Genomic DNA, 18,612 nt, shown 5'->3' on the forward strand with positions numbered 1-18,612 from the left:
AGTTGCCAAATCTTTGACCACTCTTCAAGATTTCTTAAATCACTTTTCATTCTCTCTACTCTTTTTCATGTGTCCACTCTGTTGGAGATCTTAGTATCATCTGCAAATAGAGAAACTTTACCTTCTATCCCTTCTGCAATGTCACTCACAAAGATATTGAATACAACCAGTCCCAAAACTGATCCTTGTAGCACTCGTAGCACTCCGCTTATCACGGTTCTCTCTTCAGATTAGCTTCCCATTTACTTCACAAGCCTCTTATGTGGGACTGTATCAAAAGCTTTGCTGAAATTCAAGTAGATCACATTGAGTGCTCTTTCTTGATCCAATTCTCTAGTCACCCAATCAAAGAAATCAATAAGATTGGTCTGACAGTACCTTCCTCTTGTGAATCCATGCTGCCTCAGATCCAGCAAGCCACCTGTTTGTAGATAGTTCTCTATCCTTTCCTTCATCAGAGTTTCCAAATCTCCATTAATTTTCCCACCACCGAGGTGGGGCTATCTGGCCTGTAGTTTCCATCCTCCTCTCTGCTACCACCCTTGTGAAAAGAAACCACAACCACATTTCTCCAATCTCGCAGTACCACTCCAATTTCCAGGGATCTATTTAACAGGTCTTTCAGCAAACCCGCCAGCACATCTCTGAGCTTCCTCAGTATCCTGGCCTGGCACAACCAGGTGTGCATGCCCACTGCACACAGCTTCCGTTCCCTCCGCCCCCTTCCAAGCAGGAAGACTGGTGGGCCGCAGTGGCATACTAAGGGAGGGGGGACGGGTACAGGAAGGTCCCGCGGCAGTGCAAAGTAAAGTGCAGGCAGGGTTCCTACTCCCCACCAGCAAAAGCAATGTCCTGTGGGGCCACCAGCATTTCCCTGGAGCCGGCAGCAGATGATGAGGCTCTGCTTTGCAGCCAGCAGCCGAAGAAGAGGTCCAAAATGTGTATGAGAGAGCGAGAGATTGGCCCTGTGAGAGTGAGTGTCTGTGTATGAAAGGGTGTGTGTGTGTGTGAGGGTGCCTGTGTAGGTGTGTGGCTGTGTGTGTAAGGGTACTTGTGTGGGTGGGTGAGTGTGTGTGTGAGGGTGCCTGTTGGGTGTATGGGGTTGGGGGGGTCTGCATTTGTGTGTGTGTTTGTGACTGTGTAAGAGCCTATGTGTGTGTTTGTGTGAGAACTTCTGTGTGCATCTGTGTGAAAACCTGTGTGCTGTGAATATGTCTGTGTGAGAGCTTGTGTGTTTGTGTATGTTTTGTGCCTGTGAGAGCCTGTGTCACATATAGGCTTTCACAGGCATGCATGTATGCACACACACACATACACACACATAAACAGATTTGTTAGGCAAGACTTCCCTTGGGTAAATCCATGTTGACTATGTTCCATTAAACCATGTCTTTCTATATGCTCTGTGACTTTAGGAATCTTATCTTGTGACCTGGCTTGGTTTACTTCGTTTCTTGCTCACCACCAATATCAAGCCACAATTGGGGATTCTTCATCTGCATTACACCCTCTTGTTACAGGAGTTCCCCAGGGATCTTCCCTTTCTCTGATCTTCTTTAATATCTATCTTGCTCCCCTGTGTGTAGTCCTTTCGGCTTTGGATGGATCATTCAGATTATATGCAAACAATATACAGTCCTTTTTCCCTATTTCTACATTTCCTGAGGCTTTAGAAAAAAATGTTAGTATGTTTTACAAAGATCAAGGATTGGTTGCAGAATAGCAACCCTTAATGTCAAAAAAATGGAAATCGTGCTTCTGGCGCAGAGTCAGACAGAAGAGTTTACTTCACATTTTTCATTTGAAGGACACAATATTCCAATCCAACTAAGAACACGCAATTTGGGGGACATCATTTACTCTCCCTGTCTATGCAACAGCATATTGACAAGCTAGTTCAGGCTTCTTACTACAAACTTTGTTTACTGCGACACCTAAAACTGCTTCTCAGTTCCTGTGACTTTCATACTATTATACAATCCCTTGTTTTGTCATCATTGGATTAATGTAGTGTTCTCTTTTTAGGTCTCTCCAGTTTCCACTTACAGGTACTTTAGTAGTATGCCTTATTATGGGCATTTCGGTGCGTGACCATATCTCCCTGTTATGACTGTCGGCTGCGGGCGGCCGCGGTCAACCCAACTCACGTCATGTCATGCTCTGTTCTCCACTCCTGGTGAACTCGCAGCTGTGGCTAGCCGCTACCGCCACGTTCCTCCTGGCTCTCGAGACTCCACTCGACAGCTGGGATGCCACCAACCCACACTCTGACTCCGGGCCTCCCTAGGTGCGCGCGTGTGCCACCGGGCCTCCCTTTAAAGGCCCAATGGCGGGAACTCCAGGGGCGTCTCGGATGATGACATCACAAGCCTGAGATATTTAAGCCCCTCCTTTGGCCTATGCTAACCGACTTGGCAATGAGTTCCCTGAGCTCCTCTGGTGCTTGTTCCTGTTCTCCGGACCTGCCGTCCCTGCCTTGGATCTCTGCTCCACAACCTTGGACTCTGGCTCTGGGTACCCGCTCCTCGGGGGCCTGCTCTGCGCTTCCCATTCCGGGACTCTATCTTGCGCTGCCCCGCTCCTCGGGGTAGCTTCAGCGCTACCTCGCCAGAGATCCTGTCTCCATGCTTCCCTGCTCCTCGGGGTAACCTAAGCATTACCACATTGGACATTCTGTCTTCACTCTTCCCTGCTTCTCAGGACTGCTCTGTGCATCTCTGCCTTGGAGATCCTTCCTCTGGTTTACTCTATCTCCTGTTCTACCCTGCACTGCAATACCTTGGAGCTGTTTCTTTCAGACCCCACTCCTCGGGGCACCCCGCAGTATTGCCACAATGCAGCTGTCTGCGATCACGTTGCTGTGATGCAGACAACTCAGCTACACCTCCTTTCTCCTGGACCACAGCCATGGTTCAGTTGCCTGTATTTCCATTCCACCTCGCCTCCCGATGGTAGGGCCCTGTGAGGCTCAACCCCTCGGGGAGAGTCAACTCCCACCTTGGGCCAAGGGTCCACGAAACCTACAAAACCTAACACTCCCCAGTCCTGGCTAGCTTGCATTGGTTTCCCATTAGCTAGTAGAGATGTGCATTCGTTTATCACGAATTAGGCAATTTCAACGAGTTTTCCCACGAAGCGCCCGAACTGAAACCCGACCCGAGCCAAAAAAAATGAAGCTCATCTCTATTAGCTAGCAGATAAAGTTTAAAACACTGCTGTGGGTTTTTAAGGCCCTACATGAACGAGCCCCTCCTTGTCTGATAAAACTACTTAAAATTCACACAAAAAGGCAAGCTGTAAAATTTCAATGAATTTCAAAAAAAGCACACAGGCCTTATATATAAAGATTGTAAACACAATTCCTCAAAGCTTAAAACTCAATGGCCGTAACACACTGCGGGGAAACACTGTCATCATGGGAATAGTGTTAAACAGCCCAATCCTTTTTTTTTTTTTTTTTTTGTATGTTTTGTTGCAAATGAAACTTTTCTAAATCTTTGTATATCCAAAGATTACTTAGCTTATTTGTTATCTGGGCGAGATATGCAGCTAAAGGCTCTGCAGTCAAAAACCTGATGTTGGCAGCGTTTCGAGAGTATGCTCAACTCCTCTATGCTCCAGGGGAACTCGCAATTTAATCCAACCAGCTCCTTATTTCTGCGGGACAAAAATGCAGTCAGTGTATAAGAAATACCAAGGTTCGTGTTTTCTCGGGGAAGGAATCTAAGAGATCTATTGGTGCATTCCTTCCTGGCGGCAGATAAAGACCAAATGGTCCATCTAATCTGCCCAACAATTTGCTTATGGTAGTAATTGTCGCTCAGCGCAGGTGACCCCCATGCTTCTGTTAAGGGTAGTAACCTGCAGGTTACCACCATGCAATCTTCTTACAAAAACAAGAAAGAGTGTGATCTCGGTGTGAACCGGATACCTTTGTGAAACTGTATTCTAGTCAAGAAACAAAAATAATGTAAGTTTTTGCCCCATATCTATTTTGAATTTTTCCAGTAAATGTGGAATACCCTCAGAGGCACATTTTCCAGTATTCAGTTTAACACATTCTCTCAGCTACTGTGCAAAATTTGGAATTATAATTTTACCAGCTTTAACTCAGTTTTGCAGCAAAGTTATATCACAATGGCTTCAGAGCAATACGTTTTCTCTGTCAGTCCTCCTTCCACATGTGGCAGCATAATCTATGTGGAAATTTACAGTTACATGCTAACAGAATAATGTCTTTTCTCACTCAAGTCTCCACAAATTTCCTCACTCATTTCCTCCACTTAAAGAATGCCACATGAATGCAATTTAAGTGTATTATCTATCTCACACAGAATTGAATTCACTTTTTCTGAATTAACAGGTAGCAAGACTTACTGGCTAATTTTAAAAGGAATGTGTGTGGCACATGTCGCACATATCGGTGTGCACATAAATGCACATATCGGTGCACAAGCGGAGATACACTGCAATTTTATATAGTGTGCGCAAACATGCGCGTATCATTTAAAATCCCTCTGCCATGCATACGTGTGCACGTAATCTTAAGAGGCAACTCAAGTAAATGTCCTGCATATATTTCTGCTAGGGCTTTAGCAGCTTTTACATGCAAAGGCAGGTGGATTTTAAAACATTTTCATGCAAGGGAAAAACCAGTTTTTGCAATTAGTCCACCAGTTTGTCCATTTGATATTGAGGTCTTCGAGACCACTCTGGTTCTTCATCCTGTAAGTCTCCCACTTGACCCCGAACCCTTACACTGTGTTGAAAGCCCTAAAATCCAAGATCTCTAGACTTGTTCCTCGTCAGGACCTGCAGCAAAGTTATGCAGATAACACAGATGTGCACCATGGTCAGCCTTTTTAAAATTTGGAGTTATGTGTGTAAGTTTTAGCCCTGCCCCAGAACGCCCATGCCCCACCTGTTTTCCACCACTTATTCTTGACACGTGCATGGTTATGTGCACGCATACTTCATAGATTCTTAAAATTTGTATTGCTCATGTGTGGCCCACATATGTATGTATGTGGCCATTTTTGTGTGAACAACACTTTTAAAATCTACCTCTTAGGTTACTGCCAATCTCTAAACAGTTAAATAATGTACTTAGCCCTTTTCCTCTCTCTGTCAAGACATTCTAAAAGCAGTTTTTTCTGAAATTTCATCCTACATTTCCAGAAATGTTATCAATTACTGAATGCTCTAATACTGGTTTACACAGGCTGATTTTCTCCAATAGATTAAATCAGCAAAGCAAAGCTTCCTTTCTTAGCTTTGTGTAGAAAACATACTCACAATGTGCTTCTATGGCAGTGTTTACCCAGCCAGTCAGGTTTTCATGATATCTACAATGAATATGCATGAAAGAAAATTTTCATGCAATGGAGGCAGTATATACAAATCTATCTCATGCATATATAGGGGTAGATTTTCAAAGGGGTACGCGCGTAAGATACACATGTACCCCCCGAAAACCTACCCCAAAACCCCCCCTGCGTGCGCTGAGCCTATTTTGCATAGGCTTGGCAGCGTGTGCAAGCCCCGGGACGCGCGTAAGTCCTGGGGCTTGCAAAAAGGGGCAGTCAGGGGCATGGTCAGGGGGCGAAGTTAGGGATCGGGGGTTGCCCGGGGGGCGTGTGGGCGGTCTGGGGGCGTGGCCAAGTGCCCCAACACAGCGGCCTGTGTCGGGGCCTGCCCTGAGGCAGTAGTAACTTCTCCGATAAAGGTAGGGGGGGTCTAGATAGGGCCGGGGGGGTGGGTTAGGTAGGGGAAGGGAAGGGAAGATGGGGGGGGTAGAAAAAAAGTTCCCTCCGAGGCCGCTCCGATTTCGGAGCGGCCTCGGAGGGAACGGGCAGCGCACGCAGGGCTCGGTGCATGCAAGTTGTACAAATGTGCACCCCTTTGCGCGTGCCGACCCCGGATTTTATAAGATACGCGCGGCTACGTGCGTATCTTATAAAATCCAGCGTACTTTTGTTCGCGCCTGGTGCGCGAACAAAAGTACGCGCGCGCGTATGTTTTTAAAATCTACCTCATACTGCAGATATCTTTAAAACTCAACTGGCTAGGGTCCCCCAGGACAAGTTTGGGAACTGCTTCGCTATGGTATTGCCTCAGCAGCAGTCCTAATATTCTGGCTGCCTCTCTTTCTCTTTCCCCAAACAACCACTGTGTGTGTTGAGCTGTGCATAAGTTAATTTTGAAAATTTTGAATAAAGTCTGCGTTTAAAAGATACATACAGACTTTACCCCACTGCACACAGTTATAAAATCTCGCTTCCTAAGACCAGATTTATGTTGGAAAAAGACAGTTTTACCCATATAAATATTTTAAATATGGACCTCTAGCTAAATATATTAAATCCCTATTCATAAATTCCTTACCTAGCCTCTAATACTACACTGTTCAACATTTTAAAGTACTTGAACTTTGTTAAGCATTCTCTACTCCCTGTGTATAAATGTTTAAAAAGTGGATTGGAGTGGATGGGTGCCCTTTGAGGAGAAATTATATGCACCCAATGCAAATTTTTATTTATTTATCAAATTTGTTGTACATGATACATTTACCCTAAAGTAATCATAGAGACAATAAAGTTTAAACCGTAAAATATAAACAATATCAACAAAAAAATACTATCATTCCATATATGAGCAAGGAATAAAAGGACAAAACATCATCCCACAAATAAATATAAAATAGCATTCAGATATAAAAATCAAAAAGATAAATATAAAAAAGTCAAACGGATAAAAAAATGAACAAAAAAAAATCTGGTATAAGCCTACAAAAACAGATGAGTCTTAACAACTCTCTAAAGGCTAAATAACTGCTTGCTATCCTAGCCACAGTTGGAAGGTTTATCTCTCACAGAATGAGTACAGTCTCCTAAAGCTAGAACAGAAGATCTAGAGGAGCTGAGGTAGACAAAGAAATACTTGGAGGAAACCTTCAGAAATATAATAGAGCAGTCTCACCTCCACTCTATTAGCCCCTGTGCTACATTGGAGAAATAAGTTCACCAGGAAGATTAGCACCACTTTGCAATGGCAGAAATAGATCCACTATTTTGAAGTGATGTGTTGTTCTTTTGCAGCATGGATAAGTCACTAGCGCTCTGTGTCTAGGAGGGTATGCATAGGACTGTTAGTGCTGTTGGTGATTTGACCATTATAAATGTAGATAGCTGGGTGGCTGGTGGCCATGAGGATCACTTGATATCTTTTCTTCCTAGTGTAAAGCTAGTGGATCTCACACATTATCTACTTAAGATTTTAGAGAATGCTGGAAAGTAACCAGCTGTTGTAGTTCATGTGGGTACCAATGACATAGAAAGGTGCAGAGGTCAAAATTAGGATTCTGGGTAAGAGAATGAAATCCAAAACCTCCAGGGTAGCATTTTAAGAAATTCTTCCAGTTCCAAATACAAGATCCCAAGAGCAGACTGTGTTCTCGAGTCTCAATAAGTGGTTGAGGAAATGGTACAGGGAAGTTGACTTTAGATTCACTAGAAACTGTGGATCTTTGGGGAAACAGAGAAGCCTATTCCAATGAAATGGGATCTACCTTAACTGCAATGGAACCCAGCAGCTGGCATTAACAAATACAATGGCAACCAAGCGATTTTTAAACTAGATCACGGGGGCAAGACAACAGTTGTTCAGAAGCATATGGTTCAGAATATGGTATCTTTAAAGGATATTGTTAAAACATGGGAATTTAGAATATCCTAATAGAGAAGATATGGAAAAAGTAGCTCAGGTGGATTTAAGAGCAAACAAATAAGAATGATTCAAAATGTGGTTTGTAAATGGTATCAAAAAGAATATATTTCAGTATCTATATGAAAATGCTAGAAGTATAAAAGTTAGAATATATGGTACTATGGGTGATACCAAGTAGATACACGCTATTGCAGCTCCTTTTGCAAGTCAGTGCATCACCATCATCAGTTTCTATCACAGATTTAGCAACAATGCCTGTTCCAACTTCATTACAGATCACTGTTGGTTTATATTTTCCTAGATCTGCTTGGATCTCTTTTTCCTATAGGTTGATACTGAAGATGAATCTTCTATTTTGCATTCTTTCTATATGTTGCTATTGTTCTTTATGATATTTGAGTTTGTCATTCATAAACTAGAGATTTTGTTCTTTTCTTATATCTTCATTCCTAATCCTATGTTGTCTATTACATACATTAATTGATATTAACAATATCAATGTTATGGCTAGAATTCTGCTAACATATTTATAAGACAGAACTCATAGAAAAGTATTGGTGCTGCCATGACTTTGTAAGTTCTCTACATAGTACCTCAGACTGATTGGAATTGATGAAATGTGTTATATCCAAAAAAGATGTCACAGACAAGGTAATTAAAATGCAAAACTTGTTCAAAAGCATTGTTATCAATGAGAATCTTTGGGGTTTTTTTTAGTTCTAACATTTTTAATGGTATTCATAGAAGAAAAATGTATAATTACAAGCATTAAGAATATATGAAACACCACTGGGAAGAGAATGCAATCATTGATCTGAACAGAATCATTCACAGGCAGAAAAGTTTTAGTCCCATAAGATAGGCTTAAAATGAGCTCCAGGTCTCTCAGAAGAAATGTATTTGACCAAATTTCTTAGCAACCACTGCTTCATATTTGTAATTAGCCCAGACCATGTTCCACCAAAAGGAATCATCATCAGTCAATGAGTGATCTCTCCAGTTACCAAGAATAACGTGTACTTCTGTAGAGAGCAATATGTCAAAAAGATTACAAAGCATTTGACTCCATCCTTAAATATGGCAAATTTAAAGATGACTATCTTTTAAGATAGATTGCAACTGATTCTAAAAAATCTTTTAAATTATTACTTACATTTTCTGACAAAAAGGAAAGATAGCACAAAAAATCAAAGTAATCTATTAAACCAGTTTCTTTAAAACAAAATCAACATTTGCTAGATTCAGCTGCTTTAATATGATGCAGTTTAATTGCATCCATATTACCCTATGTGCAATAAAAGTAAAGATTATGTGATAAATGCTGACAATAAAACCCAAATAATTCTCTTCCAAAATAATTCTCTTTTTCTATGTTCTAGAGATACATATTATTCATATTGACAATCTTGTTTCTAGCCCGCTATTTTCCTTTAAAGGCCATTGTCTTTGTTTTCTTTAAAGCTGTTTTGAAATTATAGTTCCTACAAAGTTGATGTAGCACATAAATTGATTTCTGAAGTTCATTTTCAGTTTTATGTAATATACCTTGCTCATCAGCAAAAATTCTTGCAGTTGTATGTTATTATAATTCATTTGAATTCTGAGGTCAATTAAATTATTCCATTCTCGAAGAAAGTAATCAATATAGATATTAAACAGTGTTGATAATAAATGTTACAGCTTAATTTAATTTAGTTGGGTTTGTAATTTTATTTCCATAGTCCATAGATATTTTTGTTTTATCTTACATACTTTGAATGGTATTTGTTAAGTGTTGAGGGTATTCAAGATCTTCCAAAATTTATTGTAGTCAAACATGTTGACTGCGTTTGAAAAAACTATAAAGAATAAAAGTGTTTCCAGATTAAATTATCCTCTTTTTCTAATATTTCTTTGACTGTAAAATACTTAAATGATAATAAACAGAAAGAGGAAATTCCAAACTTCACCCAATGAAACTTCTACATTGCTGCCTGATGGATGTTTTTTGCACAATGGGAAGCATTGCTTGGAGCCTCCAGTGTTAATGGGGGGGGGGGGGGGGGGGGGGGGAGAGACAGAAGTGGAAGAGTTGTAGGCTGTTTTCGTCAGTTTAAAGGCCTCTTTATCCAAATGTTATTTTGCATTTTCATCCAGTAACAATGATTAACATGAAATAAAATGTCAGATATGGATAGCTTAGGAATATAACTAGGCTGTTGATTAAAAAAAAATGAACAGAATATAAAATAACCCACATTAATAGCTCCCCCCCCCCCCCCCCCCCAAACACTCTTCAAGAGTACGGACATTGTTTGAGCTAAATATTGGAATCCAATTAAGTAACAGGTAAATGAGTGGAAAATGCAAGCATCCCAGAGCATTAGCTTTTTCATACATCTTTCTATAATCTTACTATCTAAATTTAGCATAGTTAAAGAAAGTAGATCAACCCCCCAAAAAGGCTTAATTTTTCTTTCAGTTCCTATGTTAGCATCTCCATCACTACCATATTCCAAATCTTTTGCATCTACTTTAACAAGGTAGGGAGAGTATCCTTTTTCCAGTATCTAGCTGTCATGCATCTTGCTGCTTATAATAGACTTTCAATTATATATTCAGCCTTCTTTGAGATACCATTTTAGAAGCAAGGAAACATAGAAATGACAGCAGAAAAGGACCAAACGGTTCATCCAGTCTGGGCATCAAGCTTATGGTAGCATCTACCACGCCATACAGGTCGCCCACATAATTGTAGTATCTGCCGCGCCAGTTAAGTCATCTTAGTTTCCCAAGCTGTCAAACTGAGGGCCCTTGTTGGTTGCTGTCAAAGTCCAACTCCCTGTTATCTCTTGGCATTGAAGCAGAGAGCAATATTGGAGTTGCATCCAAAATATCAGACTTATTGGTTAAGGTTAGTAACAGCTGCAACAGCAAGTTACCCCCTGCTTGTTTGTTTTCCCAGACCGTAAAATTCAATGTCCTTGTTGGCTGCTGTTTGAATCGAATTCCCCTTTTCCTCTTTTCCCCCTACCATTAAAGCAGAGAGCAATAATGGACTTGCATCAACATTATGAAGGCTTATTGGTTAAGGGCAGTAACCACCACACCAACCAACCAACCACACCATGCACTCTTTTCTTCATTTCCATCCTCTAGCCTTTAGGGATCTACAGTGTTTATCAAATACGCCTTTTGAAATCTTTCAACATTTTTGTCTTTACCACTTCCTTTGGAAGGGCATTCCAGGCATCCACCACCCTCTCTGTGAAGAAATATTTCCTGATGTTGGTTCTGAGTCGCCTCCCTGGAGTTTCACTATGTGACCCCTAGTTCTACTGATTTCTTTCCAATGGAGGTTTGTTGATTTGCATCATTAAAACCTTTCAGGTATTTGAAGGTCTGTAACATATCTCCCCTGCACCTCCTCTCCTCTACGGTATACATATTTAGGTCCTTCAACTTCTCTTCATAAGACATTTGATGGAGACCCCCCACCATTTTTGTCAGCCTTCTCTGGACCTCCTCCATCTTGTATTTCTAATCCCAGGATAAAGACCAGGATCTCTAGAGTTATATCTACACCATACATTTTTGAGATAGAAAACTGTATATTTTTTCAAAAGACATCAACACAAGGGTAACTACACTATAAGTGATCAAAGGACCCTAGCATCCCATAGTTTCAACAGCAGACAGGAAATATTGGGGTCCCATTTGTTAATTCTTTGTGGAGAGATATAGCTGGGAGTTTTGATTTTGTATGTGTTGATGTGATTTTAAGGACATACTTTATTTGATATTGTGTGTTTTTAATGTGTATGTTTGATTATTATGAATGATTGATATCCTCAGTGGGAGCAAATGGTTTGTATCTGCAGGTTATAAATTATTTTAAATAAAATAAATAAATATAGATATGATCTCAATAAGATTATAACCTGAGTATTCATGAGATTTAAGGAGATAGGGTATTTTAAAGTATATTTCCAAATACCTGACCAAAAGGAGTCAAAGTCTTGTGACACCCCCCCCCCCCCCCCCCCCAGCTTTACATGTATCTGTGAGACAAGATAAAAACCATATCAGCAAGGCCTTGAATAACCAGGAAACTAAGCTTCTAAGACCCATGGCTCCAAAAAGTAAAGCAGAGTTGCTTACCTTTAACAGGTGTTCTCCAAATACAGCAGGATGTCATTCCTCACACATGGATGATACGCCATGGGGCCTGGCAAGGAAAACTTTTGTCAAAGTTTCTTAACTTTGACTGTGCCTTATTGGACATGCCAATGCATGCCATTATACATGTGCCCACATGGGGTCTTTTATATTTGGCAATTAAAACAAAAAACATTAAAAGCAACTCCATGGTGGGTGGGTTTCCTGAGGAATGATGTCTTGCTATCCTTGGAGAATACCTATTACAAGGAAGTAACTCTGCTTTATCTGAGGACAAGTAGGATGGCACTCCTTACACATGGGGATTTCCCTAGCTACAGGTTGCCCCTAACTTAAAATGAGGAAAATAACAACAGAAGTGCCAACAGGCACAATATTTTTTTAGCAACAAGCCTTTTTGCCATTTGTATACTCATTCTATGAGGGGCAGCCTGGAACAAAAACAATGGGCCATAGGAGGGAAAGGAGTTGGGTTCTATACCTGTAACAAGTTCCTGAGGACAGATTGGCCAAACCTACTGTCGCATTGGCCAAGTGAGATGTGAATGAGTGGTGAGAACTCTACGTTGCACCCTTGCAGGTTTCCATGGGGACTGATCACTGATGAGCCACTGATGCTGCCATGGCTCAGAGAGTAAGCCTTGACATGGCTTACCAGATTCAGCCCTGCCTCCTGTCTCTCTTCTCACAGAAGAACTAACCCAGTGTTTCCCCATACAGGGTGCATCAGACCTGATCAAGTATGCCACAGAAGTAGTCACTGCCTGATGCTCAGAACAGGACATGGTTTCAACCCTCAGCACCTCACAGCAACAAGAGAACCCAGCAGTAGCTGTTAAACATGCAGGGGCTCGTTTTTAAAAACGTATAGAGTCAAATATGCCTCCCCTTCCTAGTCACAGCACGAGTCCTGGAGTTTGGGAATTGACGGCAACATGCAGGACATGCAGAGCTGGGCCCTGCTTTGTGTAGCACACAATTTGCACCCAGTAGCTCCTCCTCTTTCCTCTCTTGAGCCTCCTTCTTGGAATTCTTCCAACCTCTGTCTCATCTCCAGGCTGGGTAAGATGGGAAGAGCACGCATTGAGCAGTGGAAGTGATTCATTCTGAGTGTTGGGAGTAGCAACAGTGCAGCAGTTCTCTGGCAGCCAAGGTCACTAACCAATAGAGATGTGAATCGGAACCAGAATCTGATCGGTTCCGGTTCCGATCCAAATCTTAAAATTTTTATCGCCCAGCCCGATTTGAGTTCTGATTATCGGCTGCGCCTGATCCGATAATCAAAAAACCCTCCCCCACCCTCCCGAACCCCCAAAAAAGGTTTTAAAATTACCTGGTGGTCCAGCGGGAGCACGGGGAGCAACCTCCCGCTCTCAGGCCATCGGCTGCGTTAATAAAAATGGCGCCGATGGCCCTTTGCCCTTACCATGTGACAGGGCAAAGGTAGCGCCGGTGCCATTTTGAATACTGGCAATACAGCCCGAGTGCAGGAGGTCGCTCCCGGACCCCCGCTGGACTTTTGGCAAGTCTTGTGGGGGTCAGGAGGCCCCCCCAAGCTGGCCAAAAGTCCCTGGGGGTCCAGCAGGGGTCCGGGAGCGATCTCCCGCACTCAGGCCGTATTGCCAATATTCAAAATGGCGCCAGCGCTACCTTTGCCCTGTCACATGGTAAGGGCAAAGGGCCATCGGCGCCATTTTTATTAACGCAGCCGATGGCCTGAGAGCGGGAGATCGCTCCCCGCGCTCCTGCTGAACCACCAGGTAATTTTAAAAGGTTTTGGGGGGGGGGGGGGGTCGGGAGGGGGGGCAGGCTAAAGGGGTCATTTTAAAGGGTCGGGTGGGTTTTTTTTTTATTGGGCCATCGGCGCCATTTATATTAGTGGCAGCCAAAATGGCACCATTGGCTTGAGAGCGAGAGACAGAGCCGGGACCCCCCCACTGGACCACCAGGTAATTTAAAACATTTTGGGGGGGGGGTCGGGGTGGGTTTAGGGGTTGTTTTGGTGTGCCGGTTTTCCCACCCTCCCCCGATTTACGATTTTTCACGATAAATCGGGGGAATTTCTATTGTATCGCGACTCTAACGATTTTTGACAATTTAAAAAATATCTGACGATTTTTTTAAATCGTCAAAAAACGATTCACATCCCTACTAACCAATCTGGCTGCCCACACCTTACTGCTTTCTCCCTTCACCTGCACTTGTATGTTGTATAAAGGGAGTTGGTCCATTCTGAAGGGTTATGTATGTCTCTGCCCCTGTTCTTTATTTTTTTAATTTGGAAGAGATACTGGTGGGCTTTTCAGTGCTTCTTGAGCTCTTCTTTTGGTCATACTGAGCCCTTTCCATGTCCATACAACGGTTTTGTTAGTGTAGATGCACCTTGAGTTTGAAAAGGTTAGAAAACAACACTGCACTAATCCATAGGCTGCAGGAGGATTTCTGGCTACCCTCTTCCTTTCCAAAGCTGCACACAGCCACATATGCTTAACTGCTGGCATAACAGGGTAATATTTATACAGTTTCTCAGACTGCCCTGACTCTTCCTGTGTTTCCTCATCTTCATTCTTGCCTAAGGTTGACAACAGTCTATTATTATAAGAGACAGCCCATATTCCGATTTATTTATTTATTTTTGTCTTTGCGTTCAGTAGGCAAAAACTGTCTCTTACTTTTCAGTTAACAGGAGAAGCCTAACTGTGCTTGTTTGAGAGGCATGGCCGGAGCATGCAGCTCTCCCAAAGGCTCCGCAGTGTGCAGCTCTGCCAGGAAGGGACCACACCAACAAAGCCTCAAATGATACCATCCACTTACAAGAGCGCGTGTACGGCAAATATTTTTCAGCTTGGCACGTTTGCGTGAGTCAGACAAATTTGTAATATTTTTTTTTTTTTTTTGCCATTAAAGGGATATAAAAGTAAGTTATTTTCTAGGAAAAGTTATCAGCATTATAGATTTGCTAGTCTGTCTCTTAAAGCATGCACTCAGCCTACATCCCCTCCCCGCGGCCATAAACCCCTTCCTGGCCAATGACGCTTGCGTGTCGGGGGCGGCTCTTCGGACTCTTTCCCGGTGCGGGCGGCGGGTTAGAAACCAGGACTCCGCTAATGCGCGGGCAGAGGCGGGCTGTGGTCCCGGCTCTCCCGCGGTGAGCGCGGGCAATGAGAGAAGCGGGCAGGGGCCGAGCCTCCGCTGGATCGCGCCAGCCAGCCTGGGGATGGAGGGCTTGCACACCAGCAAAAAGCTCTGGAACGGCAGCGGCAACTGCTCGCCCGTGTGCCTGCACTCCGGCCCGGGCGCCGGCAGCCGAGCGCCGGCGGAGCCGCAGACCCTCCGCGAGTGCCTCGGTCTCTTCCTCATGCTCCTCGTGGATCTGCTGGCGGTCGTGGGCAACGCGGCCGTCACGGTGGTGATCGTGAAGACCCCCCAGCTCCGGAAGTTCCTCTTTGTGGTGCACCTGTGCATCGTGGACACGCTGGCCGCGCTGACCGTCATGCCCCTGGGCATGGTGTCCGGCTCTGCGGTCTTCGGCCGGGTGGAGTTCGGGGCCTCCTTCTGCCAGCTCTACCTCGCCTTGGGAGTTTGCTTCAGCTGCGCCTCCAGTCTGACCATTTCTGCCATCACCATCGAGCGCTATTACTACATCGTGCATCCCATGCGCTATGAAGTCAAGATGACCCTTGGCGTGGCTGTGTCAGTCTTGCTTTTTATATGGGTTCAGGCTATCTTGATTGCTATGGTCCCCTTGCTTAGTTGGACTTCAGCCGGGAATGAACCCGGCAATGCTAGTTTTGTAAATAGCACTCGGTGCTCATTGCATAACAACGTCGGGGATTATAGCGAGGTGTTTGTGCTCTTCTTCACCATGCTGTGTTTTGTTTTACCTCTTATTATCATACTGAGCGTCTACTTTAGTGTGTTCAGGGTAGCTCGGATCGCAGCTCTCCAGCATGGCCCCTTACCCTCTTGGGCGGCCACTCCTCGCCGTCGATCGGACTCCATGGGGAGTCAGGCCACTATAGTAGCTGCAAGCAGACCGCAGAAAATGTCTCCTGAAAGAGTCTTTGGAGGAGGAAAAGCTGCTTTCACACTCATTTTAATAGGCGGACAGTTCCTGATTTGCTGGTTACCTTACTTTACTTATCATCTTCATACTGCCATAATTAATAAATCTATAGCGAGAGACCTGTGGGAGACTACCGTCACTTGGCTGGCATATACATCATTTACGGTCAATCCATTATTTTATGGGTGTTTGAATAGACAGATCAGAGAAGAGCTGATCAGGCTCCCCAAATGTTTTTTAAAACAGTCTTTAGATGAACAACTGGGCCTCTCCAGTCACGAAGGGTCTGTGGAAGAGAATTTCCTTCAGTTTCTCCAAAGGACCAGTTGTGTAGCTGACAAGCGGACCAGCTTTTCTTCAGCCTCTAGTCCGAGGATACTCGCAAACCCAAGTACTCTAACTTGTCGAATCCCAGGACAGATCCCAGAGGAGACACCTGAACTTTTGGAACAGGAGTGTACAGAGCGCTTGAGAAATGTACAAAATTATGTTAAACATGAAAGTTAACTCGGACTAGGAAAGGGAAGGAGGCATTAATACATTTAAAACATGTATATTGTCAAAGAAGATGTCAAAACTAAAAAGGTAGGGACAGAATTAGAGAGAGCTGTTTTCCGAATCCTTTAAAATGGATACAACCTTTTAGTACTAATATCTGTTTTTATAACTTTTTTTTCTTTACTATACAGAGTAAGGAAATCAATTGTTAATTTTTGATACTATTTCTCATGCATTAAAGTATTTGTAAATTCATGAACGATTACCTCAAGACAACAAATTAAAAATCAATTTAGTGTATATTTTCAGTTAAATGTCATTTCTTAAAAAGTATTAGAATAGTTATATGGAAGTACCATCTGAAAGATTGCCAATCAGGTGACACATGTAAATTATTTAAGAGTAACAATAAGGTAACAGTTATGAATTACATTAATCAATTTTGTTAGGTGACCATTTCCTTAGAACTGCAATATAGATAATTTAGCAATAATGGATTGCATATTGTATTATGGACATTTAATTGTGAATGAAAATAAATTAGTATAATTATCTAATGAAAATGGATTGCCCTCCCCTTTAAAAACAAAATACTGCTTCATTGATTAAAACAATGAAATCTATATACAGTATGTGAACGTAATCCACTTTGAAAATGCCTAAAAAGTAGAATATAAATAAAAATATTCAACACCATTGTATATAGGGTTGACAACTCATGAAAAAATATTTTTTTACCAACAGTTTCCAGGATTTTCACAGATGTTTTTTTTAAAGTTAGATTAAGTGACATACATTTTGCCATTGCCTTTTAGTGCACAGTTGGACTCATATCAAGATTCACCCATTTATAGATGAGATGTAGTGCCTTGCAGGGCCTGAGCCCACAGGCTGGAAGATATGCCCTGTCACACAAGTTTTTTTTGGGGGGGGTTTTTTTTAGTGACATGAAATGATTTTTACATATTTTTTTTATTGTCCATACATTTACTGATAATTGGAAGTTATCACTATAAGAAACAACTCAATCATGTCACATTTTAAGACTAAAGCATTGTTTTGTATACCATAGCATACAAAACTATTAGTACAACAAATGTTTTGGGACTCAATTTTCAAAAGCATTTACGCACATAGGAGGTAAATTTCAAAAGAGTTACATGTGTAAATATAACATACTATCGCAGTTTGTTTCAAAAGGCATATACACGTGTAAAGTGCACTTACATATGAATAGCCTATGGACAATTCAATAGCATACATTGTAGCAGTTTTCAAAAGCCTATTTACATGTGTAAAACTCATCGGCGCCATTTTGGCTGCCACTCAAAAATGGCACCGATGGCCCGATAAAAAAAACCCCCACCCGACCCTTTAAAAACGACCCCCTTAGCTTCCCCCACCCTCCTGAGCCCCCCAAAACATTTTAAATTTACCTGGTGGTCTAGTGGTGGTCCTGGGAGCGATCTGTTCTCGGGCCGTCGGCTGCCACTCATAAAGATGGCGCCGATGGTCCTTTGCCCTTACCATGTGACAGGGTATCTGTGCCATTGGCCGGCTCCTGTCACATGGTAGGAGCACTGGATGGCTGGCGCCATCTTTACCACGGCAGTGGCCATATTTACCACAGCGGCGGCCATCTTTAAATACGGCGGCAGCCATCTTTACAATGGCGCCGGCCAGCCAGTGCTCCTACCATGTGACGGGGGCCGGCCAATGGCACGGATACCCTGTCATATGGTAAGGGCAAAGGGCCATCGGCGCCATCTTTATGAGTGGCAGCTGACGGCCTGAGACCGGGAGATCGCTCCCAGGACCACCACTAGACCACCAGGTAATTTAAAAATGTTTTGGGGGGGATCGGGAGGGTGGGGGAAGCTAAGGGGTCGTTTTTAAAGGGTCGGGTGGTTTTTTTTTTTTTTTTTTTATCGGGCCATCGGCGCCATTTTTGAGTGGCAGCCAAAATGGTGCAGATAGACCGAGAGCGGGAGAGCGGTCCTCGCGCCCCCACTGGACCACCAGGTACTCGTAAAAAGCTTTGGGGGGGGGGGGTTCGAGAGGGTGGGGGAAGGTAAGGGATTCATTTTATAGGGTCAGGGTGGGTTTAGGGGTTTTTTTTTTGATGGGCCGGTTTTCCCCGCCCTCCCCCAATTTACGATTTTTCA

At 43.0% G+C, this 18,612-nt stretch overlaps 1 protein-coding gene across 1 annotated transcript; it reads left to right on the forward strand.

The window, feature by feature from the left end:
* The first annotated feature begins 15,060 nt into the window (after positions 1–15,060).
* Positions 15,061–16,914, forward strand: LOC115099019 (G-protein coupled receptor 61-like). The gene has a single exon (XM_029616266.1). It carries the CDS (start codon positions 15,101–15,103, stop codon positions 16,454–16,456), a length of 1,356 nt encoding a protein of 451 aa, XP_029472126.1. The 5' UTR covers positions 15,061–15,100; the 3' UTR covers positions 16,457–16,914.
* Positions 16,915–18,612: the final 1,698 nt, after the last annotated feature.

This window comes from Rhinatrema bivittatum, chromosome 9, assembly GCF_901001135.1.
Source record: "Rhinatrema bivittatum chromosome 9, aRhiBiv1.1, whole genome shotgun sequence".
NCBI lineage: Eukaryota > Metazoa > Chordata > Amphibia > Gymnophiona > Rhinatrematidae > Rhinatrema > Rhinatrema bivittatum.